Raw genomic sequence first — 16345 nt, 5'->3', positions numbered from 1 at the left:
CCCGCGAGTCTTGGTTTGCCAACGTGACGAGGTTACCAAGAGGATTTCAACGGTCGTTGGGTCGCGGATCAAACGACCCGGAGCTCTTCCATAGTTTTATCGTTTCACTAGGGACACGAAGAGCCGCCTGGCGTCGCTCGCAGGGCTGCGATTGCGTGGCTAGAGGATTGAAATGAAAGATCAACCTTTGCCCTTGAATTCTGCGGTGGATTTGTGGCCGTGGGTACATTTTAGCCTGGAATTTTTGACTTCGTTCGGCAGGCTGTTCCGACTGAGGTGTTTCGCCTTGTCCTCTCCTATAAAGGGAAAATCGGAATTCAAAAAAGTCGCTTAAATCAAGTTCAATCGGTAAAATGACCACACCAGGAGCAAACAGCACACGTCTGGAATAAGGGAAGCCATTTTTATTGAGAATTTTCACTTTTAACTACCTCCATGGATATCTTGTAGAAAATCCCATATAAACCCTTATAATTCGATTCCATACTGTGTTGCTTGTGTGGTTCATAGAGAGAGAGCTTGGGCTGCCTGTGTACAGAACAAACGCAAAAGATTACGCGTACAACTAGCGCGAGCAGATATTATTCATTCACAGCGCGATATTGAAGTCATGTTTTCGACCCTGAAAAACTCACCTTTTCAATTAGCTCAGAGCATAAGACTACATACAAAAGCCCTGGTTCTTATTCCCTGCCTTATTCCTTGTTATCGCTGTGAAAAATCTGCAAGAGAATCTCGCAACTCTCACCATTTGATCACGCAACGTGACAACATCCACGCGAAAGCCCCTGACATGTGCGTGGATCCGCGCGGATATATGACGTCAGCATGGCGCAATTTGTTCTAAAAATAGAAAAATTGTCCCATGTCATATGCGCGCGGATCCCAAGACTTACGGTCTCCGTCCCCGATTATGGCTCCTGCTAGTATATAAGTTATCAAGTTTTATAATCAATTAAATATTTTCGCTCGCACGCGATTGGTCTAAACGCGCGTCACGTGTTGAATATACCGCAGCTAAAACTGGGGAATAACCAATTTTTTAAACATTCCGCGTGTTGCGAAATATATTTGAAGGAAAATAAACACAATAGCCTCCACTTGACTTTGCACGGATGTTTGTCCTTGGACATTAACTGTTCTTACTGAGCCTAATACCCCACGAGTCATTTTCTTGGTATACACGAGCCTTCAGGCGACGCGTAGACCAAGAAAGTCAAGAAAATACAAATGACAAGTGAGATATTCCATGATATACCACGAGAGAACGTTGGATAACTATTTTATAGCATGCCATAGAAAATACAGTGGCCAACACAATCAATGCGACAGACATGTTGGGATGGTTGGATATAATACCGTCGAATATACAACGGCTTTCCCGTATTCTGATTGGCTGTATATCCTATGGCATGGTATAAATTTCAGTATTACACTCTCATCAAACTGATGATGGTAAAGTATGATACTGAAAGATAACTTGGATTACATTACTATGGGGAACTTTTAAAATTGGGGTCAAATATGGGAAATGTGGGCTATTTAACCTTCAGTCTTTGGGTATGAAATTAAATTGAAGTGGGCAAATGCAAATGAGGAAACATTATCTCATGTAGCCTGAAGTTCAGCTGTCTTCTGTTCCACACTCTCTCGTGACAGTATTCCACAGTTCATAAGTTGAAATTTCAGCGCCATTGCAGACTTTGTGCGTTGGGAACAACCTCGTCTCCAGGGCCTTCTCTTCGACGATTTTTAAAATGGCGGACAACGGCCCGCCATTTTGAAAAGTGGAGAAGGCCCTGGCGACGAGGTTGCGTTGGGGATTCTGGGTCCTTCGCAGATCACTGGCATTTTGGGTTGTATTCGCCTTTATCGCACAGCAGCCATCTTGGATTGACGTCATGTACTTTTGACATCAATGCGAGGCCACGCGTGTAAAGTCAACTTCCGGCGATCGAGGAGACAAGGCGATCATCTGCAATCATGCCCAACGGAGATCACTGTTGCGTGCCGCAATGTAAAAATAATCGCGCTAAAAACATTCCAAATCATACCTTTCACCAATTTCCCAGTGATGAAGCCATTCGAAAGCAGTGGGTTGTCAAAATACGGCGAGACCTGGGCAAAAGTGTCCAGGTAAGTTGGTTGGGTTATCGATGTCATTGTTGCGCACATGTATTTACATTAATTATTATGATCTGGTCCATCTACAGATAACAAACAGCACAAGAGTATGTTCTGTACACTTTAAGGAAGCGGATTTTCAGACAACTTTAACAGGGAAGCGTGTTCTGGAGAAGCATGCAGTTCCAAGTATTTTTTGCTGGTCAAGATCACCCAGGAAAAGAAAATCTCCCACAAAGCGAGAACCACCGCGTGCACGAGTGCGACTGTTTGATGTAAGCGTGCCATCGTCCCCTGTCACTGTGACAGGTACATATTGTTGTCGATATTTCTTTAAACATTCCTTGGTTAAAATCGTAAAATAATCAGAAGTATTTTTATGTTTTTCATTTTAATCCATAGCATCAACTTTCGGCCAAGCTTCTGGTGAGGAAAGTTCTATGGAGGTCCAACCGGAACTGTCATCCTCTCCTGTTGTTGTGGACTTCCCGGAGCCAATATACACTGTCACTGTCACACGTAAATATTGTTGTCGGTATGTCCACCAGATTGCAGTACCAAAACTCTGAAGAAATCAAAGTACTCGCTGACTCAGCCATGATGTTTCAACACACGTGGCCTCGCTTTCATGCGAAAAATGGTGACGTTGCATCCAACATGGCGGACTGTGATTAAGGCGAATTGCAGCCAAGGAAGGGTGTTGTTGTTGCGCTGTTTTGCCGAGATTCGAAATCATCTACCATTGGGGAACTAGGGATCTATTTTCGACAGCAAGGTTAGTGTAGAATGATATTCCTTTCTGTGGCCTATTAACAGCAACACAGCGTTTCCATTTTCTTGTTTGAACAGATATTTCTGTATCGAAGTATTCACTTCCGCTTTCGATTTCTTCAATTTGTGCCAAGCTTTCTTCCTCTTCACTGGATTATTGTCATCTGTTGCAGGTCTTTTTCTGTGGAATTTCGAAGCGAAAATGTGATTGACGGCATAGAGGTAGGAATTTTAGTTACTGTGAGTAAGAATCCAGCTTGGGTTTGCTGAAAAATCATCCACTATATGTGGCATGCTGTAAAGAGCTTAAAACTAAGAATATAAGCTTACCTTTATGTTTGGTTCCTGTGGGCTCCAGGGGTCATTCAGTCATTAATATCGACTGCAGGTTGCTTTGATGGATCAAGATGAAGATCGAAAGGAACATTGTGTGTACCGTCAACTCTCTTTCTGGTTGGCTGATTGGTTGTATTGCTCTTTGCTTGTCTGTGAGGTCTAAACTGTCTTTACACTATAAGTAATCACAGATTAAACTGTTTAGTAATGACTGGTTTGCTACCTTTATGATGAATCAAGTCATTTGGTCAACATTTTAATTACAGCTGGATCATTGGGAATTTGCATTTGGAAACATCCCACCTAGATATTTGCGTTGCTAGATTTTAATTTGATGATAGATGCGAATGCAGCTAAAACACTACTGGAGAAAAGACCTGAAAAAATGTTCAGGCTTTGAACAGGCTAAACCCACACATGACCGCTCTCATGTGGCTTTAACAGCTCAGTTGGAAGAGCATTGCACTGGTAAGGCAAAGGTCATGGGTTTGAATCCCATTCAAAACCTGAAAATTTTTTCAGTTCTTTTCTCCAGTAGTGTTAAGGCTGCATTTGCATCTATCATGTCTACATTTTATTACTACTGTTGGACATCTATTGCCATGAGATTTTATTTGTTTTTTAGTTGTTACTGGCCCCACAAACAAAAAGCTTTATCAGTGCATTTAGAAGTGGAAAATATTACGGTTCAGTTGTATATTTTATCTTGTGAAACCAGAGATGCCATCAATGGGCAAATTGTTTGACCTTGAATATTTACCGCTTTGTGTACATTTCCTACTCCAGACCAGTTTGTGCACAGCAGACGTAATTAATTTATAATGGCCTTAATGCAAAAGATTTCTTGTAAGTCTCAAAATAAGGGAAAACGTGGAAATAAAAGAAATTGCTATTGATAAACAAGAGACCAAATTATTACAATATGCTGATGATACAACGGCGGTTCTCTCTGATACAGAGTTGGCCTATAAACTTTTTCAATTGCTAGACAAATTTAAAAAAGTATCCGGTTTAAGGGTAAATAGTTCAAAGACAGAGGGACTCTGGATAGGATCTTTAAAAGGAAGTGAAATGAAACCACTTGGAATCAAATGGCCACAAGATCCCATAAAAGCCCTAGGAATCTTCTTCTCGTATGATAAAAAATTGCTGTATTTGAAAAACTCCACAGAAAAACTTGACAAGATAAAAAAATTAATTAATATCTGGTCCTCTAGAGGATTATCCCTTTACGGAAAGGTGACTATTATTAAATCTTTGCTCCTACCGAAGGTTGTGTACATGTCATCTTTGTTACCTACCCCTGAAAATATAATTAAAGAATTAAACCATTTGATTTACAATTTTTTATGGAAAGGTAAAGACAAAGTAACGAGAAAATCTGCGATAAATGATTATGAAGGAGGAGGCATCAAAATGGTTGATATTGAGAGCATGATTAAATCTCTCCGTCTTGCCTGGCTGAAAAGAATCTTTGGCGATAATTCTGGCGCATGGAAAAATTATTTAGAATATCTTCTAAAAGAAACAGGTGTTCTGGTTCTTTTTAATTGCAACTATAACGTCGAAGACTTAACTATCAGTTCTCAATTCTACATGGAGTTACTGAAATGGTGGTCTGAATTTCGGAAAGATAATGTGGTTGAAACCAATTGGCTTTACCGAATTTGGAATAACCAGGAAATAAGAATAAACAACAAAACAGTCTTTTATAAAAGGTACTTTAATTATGGAATTCAGACAGTGGGAGACATGTGTTTCGATCTTAACAACATCGATTCTTATGAACTAATCACAAAACACATACAGAAGACGAACTTTCTGGAATGGACCGGTCTTCGTCACTCTGTACCGTTTGATTTAAGGAATGCTTATCATAATCCAGATCATACAGCCCTAAATCCATCTTTCAAAATTGACGGCGGCCTTTTTGATGTAACTAAAAAGATTTCAAAAGACTATTACTCTCTTTTTGTCCGTAAAAAGGCTTGCTTTCCTAATAATGTGAGAAAATTAAAGTGTGAATTTAATTTAACTGATGAGGCACTGAAAAAGGCTTTTTCTCTTCCCCATTTGGTTGCTTTTGAGCCATATGTCAGGGCCTTTTAGTTCAAAATATTTAACTCTATACTCTACACGAATTCCAAATTACACAAAATCGGGTACATTGCAGATTATCTATGTTCTTTCTGCAAACTTGAATCAGAAACAATGCAGCATTTCTTTTATGATTGCTCCTATTCAATTTCTTTCTGGAAAGATTTCGAAATATATTACTTATCCTTGACAAAACAGCAGATACATCTTAATTTGAAGCATATATTAATTGGTCTTTTAACACCAGAACTTCCCTTACTAAATTACCTGTTACTTATGGGAAAAATTTATTTATGGGCATGTAGAAGGAATAAACAACTTCCAAGTATACGAGGTTTTAAATCAAAAGTCAAATTAAAGTATGAGACTGAAAAATACATCTGTACAAAAAATAATAATTTAGATATGTTTAGGAAGAAGTGGGCGATATAAATACTAGAAATAGTTGAATAACTTAGAATATGTCAGGCTCAAATACTCTTTTTTTGCGAGTTTATGGACCAGGTGTGACTTTGCTATGTAAACTTGTTCGTAGTGTGTGTACGTGAGTGAGTGTGAATTAGTTTTGTTAAACTGTAAGTGCCGTTTATTATGTATAGTAAAGTAGTAAAGTACTGTAACGAAAGTCGTGTAAATAGTTTTGTGCATTGCAATAAAAAGAAAAAAAAAGATAAAAAGAAAAACTGAAAAACTGAAAAATAGCACGTTTTCAGGGAGAACCAAAGGGTTGATAAATACGATGTTTATACAAACAACAAAGAGTACTTCACCGGTGAATCGCGTCAAATCCAACTGGAACATTGGTTCAGTTGTGAAGCCATGGTGACTCTTTGCTCTGACAGCAGCTCTCTGAAATAAAAAAAAGAATAAAAAATTTCAATATTTCCAAGGGGGATAAAATCTGTGAACTGAAGAAACCAGCTCGTGGAATTTGAGAATCGTTGTACAGCACCAAATGTTTATAGGCGAATGGCTTACATGACATCTTGAGCCGGAGAATTTTAATATATGTCATGTCATGTGTTTTGGCACACAGGTCCGGCACCGATGAAAGGTAAAGCGAAAACTATGTAAAAGTTTAATTTATTTTTCACTGTTTGTTCAAACAGGAACAAAGCTAAATCCCAAAAATGACTTCCCGTGTAATTCACAACACTGTAGACACCAAAGAGAAATTGAGAGCAGAATACAATTCTTGTGCTTTAGAATAGAATAGAAGAGAATAGAATAGAAAGCCTTTATTTTAACACAATAGGTTTTTAAGCTAAAAGCTCTCAGATGCACTGTCTAGCCGTGTCTGATCTTGTCTGCTGAATTCAACATTGCTTTTCCATAATATATCATTCATATGTGTTCTTTGCTTATACATAAGCTGAAATAGAAAAAGAAGAATTTCAGTATTTTAAAATGGTAAAATTGAAGATTAGTCATGGGAGAAAATTACTTTGTCAAGTTGTGAATAATCCATGTTGCAGTTTGGCAGTTATCGTGGCAGTTTCATCTTGCATCTGATTGATCACAAAAGAATAAACAATCCAGAAATTTTCTCTGGTGTTCATGGTTTTACGGGAAAAAGTGTAAGATCATCACTGACATCTCTTTTCTGTTAGATGGTACTTGATCAAGCTCACATTTCACAATAACCAGTGTAAACAATCTGTTTCTCAGATTCTGGTTCTATTTCCTATTTTCCTTTGACTTACGAGAAGACAGCTAAGATTCTGAGGAATTTGATTTTGACGTCGAACGCTATAAAATAGTAACTACATTTTTCTATCGAATTGGCATAAGATGCCACCATCTTTTTTGAGAGAAAGCTATCTTAACCCAGGCAGATTTTCTTCCAAAAATGTGAAAACAAGTGAAAAAGGTCCAGGTCAGTGTTTAAATTATAGTTTGTAGTCAATTTACCAAGAATGAGGCAAATCAGAGCCAGAAAAAAGAAACTCAAGGCCCAAGATTGGACATACTTGGCAGATATAGATTCAGGCCTAATCAATTGGCATGATAAACAATGCATCATAAATAATCTATACTTAAGGAGGAGGGTGTAGCAGTTTAGAGCCATGTTTACTTAAAAATAATTTTTGTTTTCTGACATGGTAGCACCTGATATTTTGGTCACTATTTTGTGGAGTCTATCTGCAGGGCCAACTGGTAAAGCATCTCTTTCGTGTGGTTAGGTTGACTTGGGTCTCTATTATGGTTGGTGGGGGTATGGGGGTATGCTGAATGGAAGACTGGCATGGTGGCCTTAGATTGTGGAGTATATATCTGCAGGTCCAGTTGGTTAAGGATCTCATTTGTGTGGACTCAGTTGACTGAGGTCTACATTATGGGAGGTGGGGGTATTGGGATACTTGCATGGTGGCCTGATGGTCTGAGCTGGAACCTGACTGGGTGATACCTTACCCCATTGGCTTCAGAAATTTTACCAAGCATAGCAGTCAGCTTATACCAACATTGGGCATGACATGCTACTACTTTAGCTTAAGCATTTAAAGATATTCTAACCACCTACAGTTTATCTGAGGGCTAGACATAAGAATAAAGAACATCCAATTGTATTGTTACGTCTATTCCACCCACATTTACATGTATCATAAGGCCAAAATCTCCTTATCCCAGCCACCCCAGGTTTGTAACCTTACTAGATCCTGATGACAAGAGCTACTCAGTTAGCCACAGGTCTATGCTTCATATATATGTCACCATTTCCATGATAGCAGTTCTGTTGAATCCAGCTGCAGGTACCTTTTAGACATACACTGTAATTAACTGGGTGGCTTGGGTTCAGCCAGCTCTAGACTCGCTGGAGGAAAGGCTGTTTGGAAGGGAGGGGTGGGGAGGGGAGGGAGCTGGTAAATCCACCATCATTAGTGGTCAACTGTCTTACCTGTAAAAGCATGATATAAGTCAGAGAAGGGGGGAAGGGGCAGGGGAGGCTGAGGGTGGAATTTGAGAGGAGAGGCCTGAAAGACCTGTCAATGAAAGGCTAATAGGGGAAGGGAGGTTTGGAAGGTTAAGATTTCCATATATTGAACAAATCAAGTGAATTGGGAATAGCAGTTAAAAAACAAGAACAAAAAACAAAATGCACCAGGACAGAGAGAAAGAATATTTCCCCAGTATATTTTTTTTCCAGAACAGTTGAATAGCAAGACGCTTTTGTACAAAGAGGCAATTTGTTGATCTTTTGAAACCATTACTTCTGAATTTAAAAATTGTTTCAGGAATTCAGTGGATGACAGGTGACAGAGGTTTCTCTTTCTCTGGACAACTGGTGACAGAGCCTTCTCTGTGGCTGTGCCAGCTGTGTGGAATACTTTGCTACCTAGCCTTAGGGCAGTGGACCATTTTAATACTTTTAAGAGAGAACTTAAAACACACCTATTTAAGCAAGCATGTTTTTCTTAGATTTAATTTTTTTAATTGTTGTTTTTCATATAGATACGATTTTTATACTTTATAGTGTTTGTAAAGTGCATTAGACCATATATTTTAATGAACTTTGCACGATATAAGTAATAAAATTATTATTATTATTATTATTATTATTACTATTACTATTATTATGATGATTATGATTATGATTATAAATGTAAAAATGAGAAGCACACTGAGTCTTTTTCAAAGCAATAATCAGTTAAAGTTATTTTCTTTTTGAAAGTGAAGTCAATCCTTAACTGCCCAGTTTTAAGTTTCTTAAAGCTTGTTATGTTATGTGTAAATTATTAAATAATTTTAATTTTGATTGCAGTGAAAGTAGAGATTATGCTTAAAGAACAGAGAATTGACTAACTGGAGGAACACTGGTCGAATGGTATGATTCACATGTAGAGCTTATTACTTTACTTTACAAACTGCATAAAATATTACTTACATTATTGGTTAAAATTTATATCAGGGTTACTCAATCAGACAGCATCAAAAATATGTCATAAAGAAATGTCACGCAAAAATACGTTGAAGAGATCATTGCTGAAATGATGGGAGAAGCATAATTAAATTTGATAACTAGCCAGTCTGAGTGATGCCCTACAGCTACAAAGCTCCCTGCAAGCAGTATGTGTCATACTAGCATACCTGACAATAATAGACTGCTGCCTTTCAATATTGTGGTAAAAATGAATGCATGACTTCATTTGTGACAGTGATGTTTATAAATCCATCTGTCATCTTGAATTAACAGTATCCCTAAAATAGGGGATCATAATAATGTTGGTTGTCAAAGTGAATGCATGGGAAATATTCTTATTTGTTTGTGATGAAATATTGTACAAGAATTGCCAGGTACAAAACGTTACAAAGGGATTTGATTTTAGACATAAGGGAGTTAAAAAGCGGTGTGAAGAAAATTACAGGAGGGTAGCCATATTTTTACCACAGAAAACTCATTTATAATTCAACCATTGGCAGCAGACTCAGCATGACCTTTTGATTTTAAGAGAGAGTGATTTGAGCTCCGTTAAACATTTAGAGATTTTTTTTTGTTAGATCTCATATCTATTTCACATTTAAAAATGGTGTATCCATAGACAGTTAATTAGAGAGCTTTATTGGACTGTGGCCAACCTCAGACACGTCTACATCTGTTTTGTCATCAGTCAGTTCTATCACTGTAAGTGCAGTTACTATTTGAACTTCAATGCGTACAATACATTGTGCAAGGAAAGACGACAGTAGATGCATTACATTGTTGTAAGAAAAGAAGGAAATTTTTTTCATGCACTCTACAAATTAAAACTGCTGGCTTGGGCACTGGTGCCACGCCCTCTTACCTTTGAAAGCAATGAATGCTGGATAATTTATTAAGCTAAACAGGAACACAGTGCATGCAAAGGACTAACTTGCAAGCCTGTATTCCATAGTCATTCTAGTAGGTAACCTTGATCAAGAAAAAACTCAAGGAAAATGTGTCTTTTCAATGGCAGCCAAATTCACAGCAGGCAACATCGTGACTGAAAGCCCTGACTAGGAATGGCATTTATTTGCTAAGATAGTTAACCCATTACAGAAAATAATATTTTAATTTATACCTCATGCAGGTGTAACCGGAGGTCTACCCGTTTGCTTGTTGGATTAAGATGGCAGCTGCTGCCCCTTCACCCTTGGCCAGTTCTATGGAAAAGACAAATGGAGCCAAGCTCAGCAGACTTCTCATTGATGGTGGATCAACGGTTCTTAGGAAGATTTTCGATGGATATCATCCCCCAGCAAATCTCTTGGCTCATCTCAATACAAACTATCATACTCTGAACAATCTCTTAAGGAGGAGGGTTTTATATAAACCACAGTGGGACCTGCTCTTCCCACCTGGCGGAGCCACACCAGACTCCAACACATTTGACATTACTTTGTTATTCCTCCTTTTAACCAACATTTGTGGACTCTTCCCTCCCCCGACGGGTTGGCACACTAAGCCACCCCTTAGTGACACCTCTGTTGAGGCAAACCTTGCTCGCATCAAGTTTTTCCGCAATACGTTGTACGGTCATGTTACCACTACTGGTATTGATACACCTACTTTCTCTGCTCTGTGGCTGGAAATTAGTGCTGTTCTTGTTACTCTTGGCTTGCCTCAGGCGGAAATTGATAGATTGAAGGCTGAGCATTGTGGAGAGGAAGACTTTATTGACGTGTTGTTTGAGTGGGCTGACAGTGAAGAAGACATCAAGTCACAGCTGAAGGACATACGTCAATATCAGAGCAAAGTACATCAAGCTGTCGATGAAGTGCATCTGACTCAGCTAGAAAATCGTAAAATACTTCTGGGTAGCAAGAGTAAGTTGGAAGAAGTACATCAGGTACAGACCAAAACACAGCAAACTGTCGATGAAGTACATCAGTCGCACGCCAAAACACAGAAAACTGTTGATGAAGTACGTGAGTCCCAGACCAAAACACAGCAAACTGTTGATGAAGTACGTGAGTCCCAGACGAAAACACAGCAAACTGTTGATGAAGTACGTCAGTCCCAGACCAAAACACAGCAAACTGTTGATGAAGTACGTCAGTCCCAGACCAAAATACAGCAAACTGTTGATGACGTACGCCAGTCCCAGACCAAAATACAACAAACTGTCGATGAAGTACGTCAGTCCCAGACCGAAACACAGCAAACTGTTGATGAAGTACGTCAGAACCAACTAGAAGATCGTGGGAGAATTCAAGATAACAACATGAAGCTGCAAGAGGTATTTCAGATCGACACAAAAACACATCAAGTTGTTACAAATGTTCGTGAAACTCAAACTGATGACAGCAAAGCAATTCAAGAAATTCGTCATAGCCAGCACGAACTCCACAAGACACTACAGGAGACGAAGTTTAGAGTGGAAGAAATACAGCAGACTCACGAGAAGTTATTAGGAGCCCAAGACGAACGATTTGACTGTTTGCGCCTAGATTTGCAGCAAACAACTGAAAACTTGGAAGGACAAAGAGAGAAGGAGAGAGAAAACGAAATCCTCAAGAAACTCGCTAAGATTGAGACCCTGAATAACGTAAGATTTCACGCAGACAGATACGTAAAGGAAACCCGTTTGTCAATCTTTTCCAAAGTCGAGAGTTGGTTAAATGACAGAAGTTCCACAAATCGTGTGATGGTGATCAGTGGAAATGCTGGGATGGGGAAGTCTGTAATCTCAGCTGTCATGTGTGAAAAGATGCAAGATGCTGGACAGCTAGCCGGAAGCCACTTCTGCCAGCATGACAGGGCACGCCAGAGGAATCCCAAGGTGATGCTACAGTCCTTAGCCAGTCAGCTGTGTGATTCTCTGCCAGACTACAAGAAAGCTCTGGTGGAAAAGCTGTCAAGAAATCTGGGTGTGGAGATAAACAACATGGAGGTGAAGGATCTGTTTGAAGTGCTGTTTGAGGAACCTCTAGCCAGCTTGAATGACCCTGGTTTGACCTATCTGATGGTAATAGATGGATTGGACGAAAGCGAATTCCAAGGAAGAAATGAGCTACTAGATGTAATCGCCAATTACTTCCAAAGTCTTCCACGGTGGATTCGATTTCTGGTGACAACGCGACCGGAAAGAAACATAGCAGAAACTCTAAAGAATTTGCGCCCCCTGCTGCTGGATCCAAACGTTGAAGAGAACGTGAAGGATATTAACCTTTCCTTTGAAAAGCAAGTCAGCCATTTATTGCAATCTGAGCATCGAGAAAAGATCTTGCAAGCACTGGTTCAAAAGTCAGAAGGAGTCATGCTATATGCTCATTACCTGGTAGATTTCATACTGAAGGAAGTGACAGTTTTAACCCCTGAACTGCTGGACAGCATCTTACCATCAGGTATTTCGTCTGTATACCAGTCGTATTTCAAGCGTCTGGAGACTGAACTTTGTAAGGAACTTAACGTCACGGAGGACCACTTTTGGAATTTCCTGTGTGGCGTCACAGCTGCAAGAGAGCCATTGCCTCTTGGTTTCGTGTCTAAATTGTTGCTTTCTGGTAAATTAACATCAGTGTTTCAAAGAAAAGTAAAAGCGGCAATTGCCTGTGTCTCGGCACTTCTACCCGTTCAAGACGAGTGCGTTCACTTCTTTCACAAGTCAGTTAAAGACTGGTTGATTGAAAAGGCGAACTACGGACATCATGACTTCAGTGTGGACGAAAAAGAAGGCCATGAAGTCCTTTCCAAGCTCTGCATTGATGAGCTTGATGAGGTGAAACGAAAAGGTGTTGACGGCGCACAGTTCCCTGACACTGCAAAATACGCTCTGCGACATGGAGTTCAACACATGCTACAACTAAAGCATGCGAGAGTATGCAGCCTTGAGGACGTTGTTACGAAATTTGTTTTGGACGTAGAGCTTGTGTACGCAAAGTTGTGTTTAAATGCTACACTGGCGTTTGAAGACGTGGTTTGTGTACAGAAGCAAATGGGCATCGAAAAATGTCATGGGGCCCTTAGCACTTTGTTGGTCTTGTTACGAAAGCATATTGCCACATTAGAAATACGGCCTCACACCATCTTTCAAACCTTGTTGAACGAGGGCGGACCTGAACTGTCATCTCAAGCTTTAAACCTTTTAGAGACGAAATATTCTGAAATGGCGTATATGGAATACTTGCACAAGAAGGACCTGCAGGGGCGTGTTCAAGCCAAATTTGAATGTTCAGCTACCGTAGTTTGTTTTGATGTTTCACCGCGGTTAGACTACATGGTGTGCGAATGTGACGATAACACGATACAGCTATGGTCACTCTATACCGGCCAGCAGTTATGGAAACGACGTGTGAGGGTAAGGAAGTGTTACTACCACTACTATGATGACTTTGATGATTGTCCTATCTACGCACCATACAGGGCAACGAAAAATTACTACGGTCCTCCCCAGTCATTGTACCGCTCAGTAGTGTTTCATCCTACTGAGGACCTTGTCTTACCAGGAATCCTCGCCCTTGCGTACACGTTTGACGGAGACCTGAAACCACTTTTTACTTCAAGCAAGTGTCGTTTCTCGGTCTGTTCAATCTCTGCAGACAAGATCAAGATGCTAACTCATTGCCCCAGCGATGCTAAATCAATTATCATGTGGAGTCTGACAGATGGCTCAGAGATAAATCGTTTCATATGGAGTGACGAGATTTTGTCATTTGCTTGGTCTCGCGAGGGAAGACTGCTAGCACTTTCTGACGTTTCTGGTTCAATTGGTTTGCTTGACGTAATGGATGATTATAGAACTCTAGCACAGAGAACTATTCCAGAAGTATGCGGAATGATAAAGTTCTCCCCTGACTGTCGATACCTTCATTGCTTGGTTTTCAAGAGTGCTAGGACGGATCTCTTTCGTTTAGACGTCAAGATGGAAAATGACGGCACCTTTTCTTTAGATGTTTTTCCTGATCAAGTGCTTTATCAGCCGTGGGAATTTGAATCGTGTAGTGAGACCGGATTTTTATTAGGAGATCCTTTTTACTCTTCATTTGAAAGAGATACCTTGCTCCCAGGACTTGTTTTTGTGCTGAATAAACAATCTGTATTGAGAGTTTCTAATCGTGATTACATCGTAGAGATGTTGCAGCTTGATGAACTGACGAAAGATAGTGCAAGAGTTTTAATGACTATTGTGACGAATGTCGTATTATCATTGATTGGTGACACACTGTTTTTTATCACTACAACAGATGGCAGTCCAGCAACACTTATGGGTTGGGACATTTCAAGTGGCATGTTCAAATCTGGAAAAAGAGTTTTTGAAGACCCTGGTTGGCTCAGTGCATATAATCTTGTAGCTGTAAGAGAAGGTGTTTTGTTGCAAACCAGGTGCGACACCCTTGAGCTATGGAATTTTGAGTTGTCTGAGTGCATCCGAAGTTGGACTGACTTAGAGTTCCTCACTGAAGTAATCCCCATATCAGAAGATCGAGTGGCCTTTGACGGAGGGAGGAAAGTCATCATTGTGGATACAACCAGGGAAGGCATTCTGTCAACAATTCCTATTCATGGTCGTTTTATTGCATGTAACAGTAAATGTCACGTGATAACCACTGATCATGGGGAATTGCAGATGCAATGTGGAGACAAAGTACTCTGGAAGATGTCCCTGCTTTCCAAATCTTTTCGCTTTTCTCCATGCATGGCATTTTCTCCTACTGAACAGTATTGCGTACTTGCTGGACGCGAGGAATTTTCCGAAAACCTTTACGTCCTCGATTTAGTTTTAGGAAAAACACTGTGCACATTACGATCATGTATTCGTGAGCTCTGGTTTACCGTATACCAAAATTGCAAGTTTGTTAGTGACGAGGAGTGCGTTGCCTGCTTCAGTAATGAATTAACAGGTCATTTTCTTCAGCTGTTTAATGTTAAGTCAGGTGACCTGCTGAGTGAAATTGCTCTGGAAAGCCGTGTGTACAGTTTAGCAGCTTGTCCTCATAAGCGTCTTATCGCCATTGGCTTTGAAGATTCCAATGTGAATTTCAAAGTTCTTCAGGTGAAGTTGCCAGGAGATAAACACAGCAGGAATAGCAAAAGGTCAGGTTTTATTAATAAGGAACAAAGTTACAATACAATGACTTCAACCGAGCCACCTGAGAGATTTTAACCAATCACAGTACGATTTTCCAACAGAAGAATCTAAGTTGATCTCACCAATCATGTTCGAATAGCGCAATTCTTAGCCCTTGGAACGGACGATTTTGATTGGCTGCTAATTGGATTCAAATTTCTTGATTTGAACAGCACCACAAGCAAGCGATAAGAATAATTCAGTTGAACCAAGCACGTAGAAAACAATGCGTCACGATAAAGAGACAACAAATGATAATTTTGAAGAAATAATTTTCAACTCGACTTAAAAATCCGGTTCTTTAACGAAAACAATTTTGAATGCAGCACAAGATAGCTAACACCCTGAATCTGGCAACAATAATAATTGAATGCATGACAAGTGACCATTCAGAGTGCACGTCCTTGGTTCAGATTATTTTTGTCGCTCATTTGTCAAGCTGTTCAAATCAACGGCAACAGCGAACATTGACGCTGCTCCAACCACGAACAAACTCAGCTACGTATGGCTCAAACTCGTGCTGTGATTGGCTGAAAACTCTTTGGGAACCCATTTGAAGTCACTACACTGTAAAAGCAACACAGAGACTTAAAATTGTTTAAAACATTTATCAATACTAATATCAGTGTGGTAACCGCGATATCAACATAAAACTTGCATTAGAAATGAAATTATGATAAACGTGAAACTCGGTGAACAATAATACAACTTCGACCAGTTTGTCCCGAGCACAGGACAATGGGGAGAAAATCTAAGGTCCCCGCGGGATTCTAACCAATGAACTACCGTATACCAGTCGAGTGCTCTGACCACTGAGCTTCTGATAACCCCTGGTGAGTTCGGTCATTTTACAAGATTCCGTAGGGACGTGATTCTTGCAGTATAGGCAGGGCGCATGTCTCTATAGTACCTAGTAACATTATTTAGCTCATCAAGAGCTCTGTGTAGCTCAGTGGTTAGAGCGTCCAACTGGTTGCGAGAGGTCATAG

At 39.9% G+C, this 16345-nt stretch overlaps 1 protein-coding gene across 2 annotated transcripts in view; it reads left to right on the top strand.

Annotated features, from left to right (window-relative positions):
- The first annotated feature begins 2693 nt into the window (after positions 1-2693).
- The window catches only part of LOC110054064 (uncharacterized), a 15929-nt gene continuing 2277 nt past the window's right edge, over positions 2694-16345 (top strand). The window contains exons 1-4 of one of the 2 annotated variants that reach the window (XM_089284304.1): positions 2694-2899; positions 3069-3117; positions 9089-9151; positions 10377-15322. In XM_089284304.1, coding sequence (XP_089140430.1) covers positions 10416-15322 — 4907 coding nt within the window. In that variant the 5' untranslated portion in view covers positions 2694-2899; positions 3069-3117; positions 9089-9151; positions 10377-10415. Of the gene's footprint in view, positions 2900-3068; positions 3118-9088; positions 9152-10376; positions 15939-16345 lie in introns of those variants that run through there. The other variant, XM_089284303.1, reaches the window with a different exon arrangement.

Source organism: Orbicella faveolata, unplaced genomic scaffold, assembly GCF_042242905.1.
Source record: "Orbicella faveolata isolate gen_17 unplaced genomic scaffold, um_ofav_v1 contig_13, whole genome shotgun sequence".
Taxonomy (NCBI): domain Eukaryota; kingdom Metazoa; phylum Cnidaria; class Anthozoa; order Scleractinia; family Merulinidae; genus Orbicella; species Orbicella faveolata.
The sequence above is the reverse complement of the archived record's forward strand: the minus strand, read 5'-3'. Positions and strand labels throughout refer to the sequence as shown.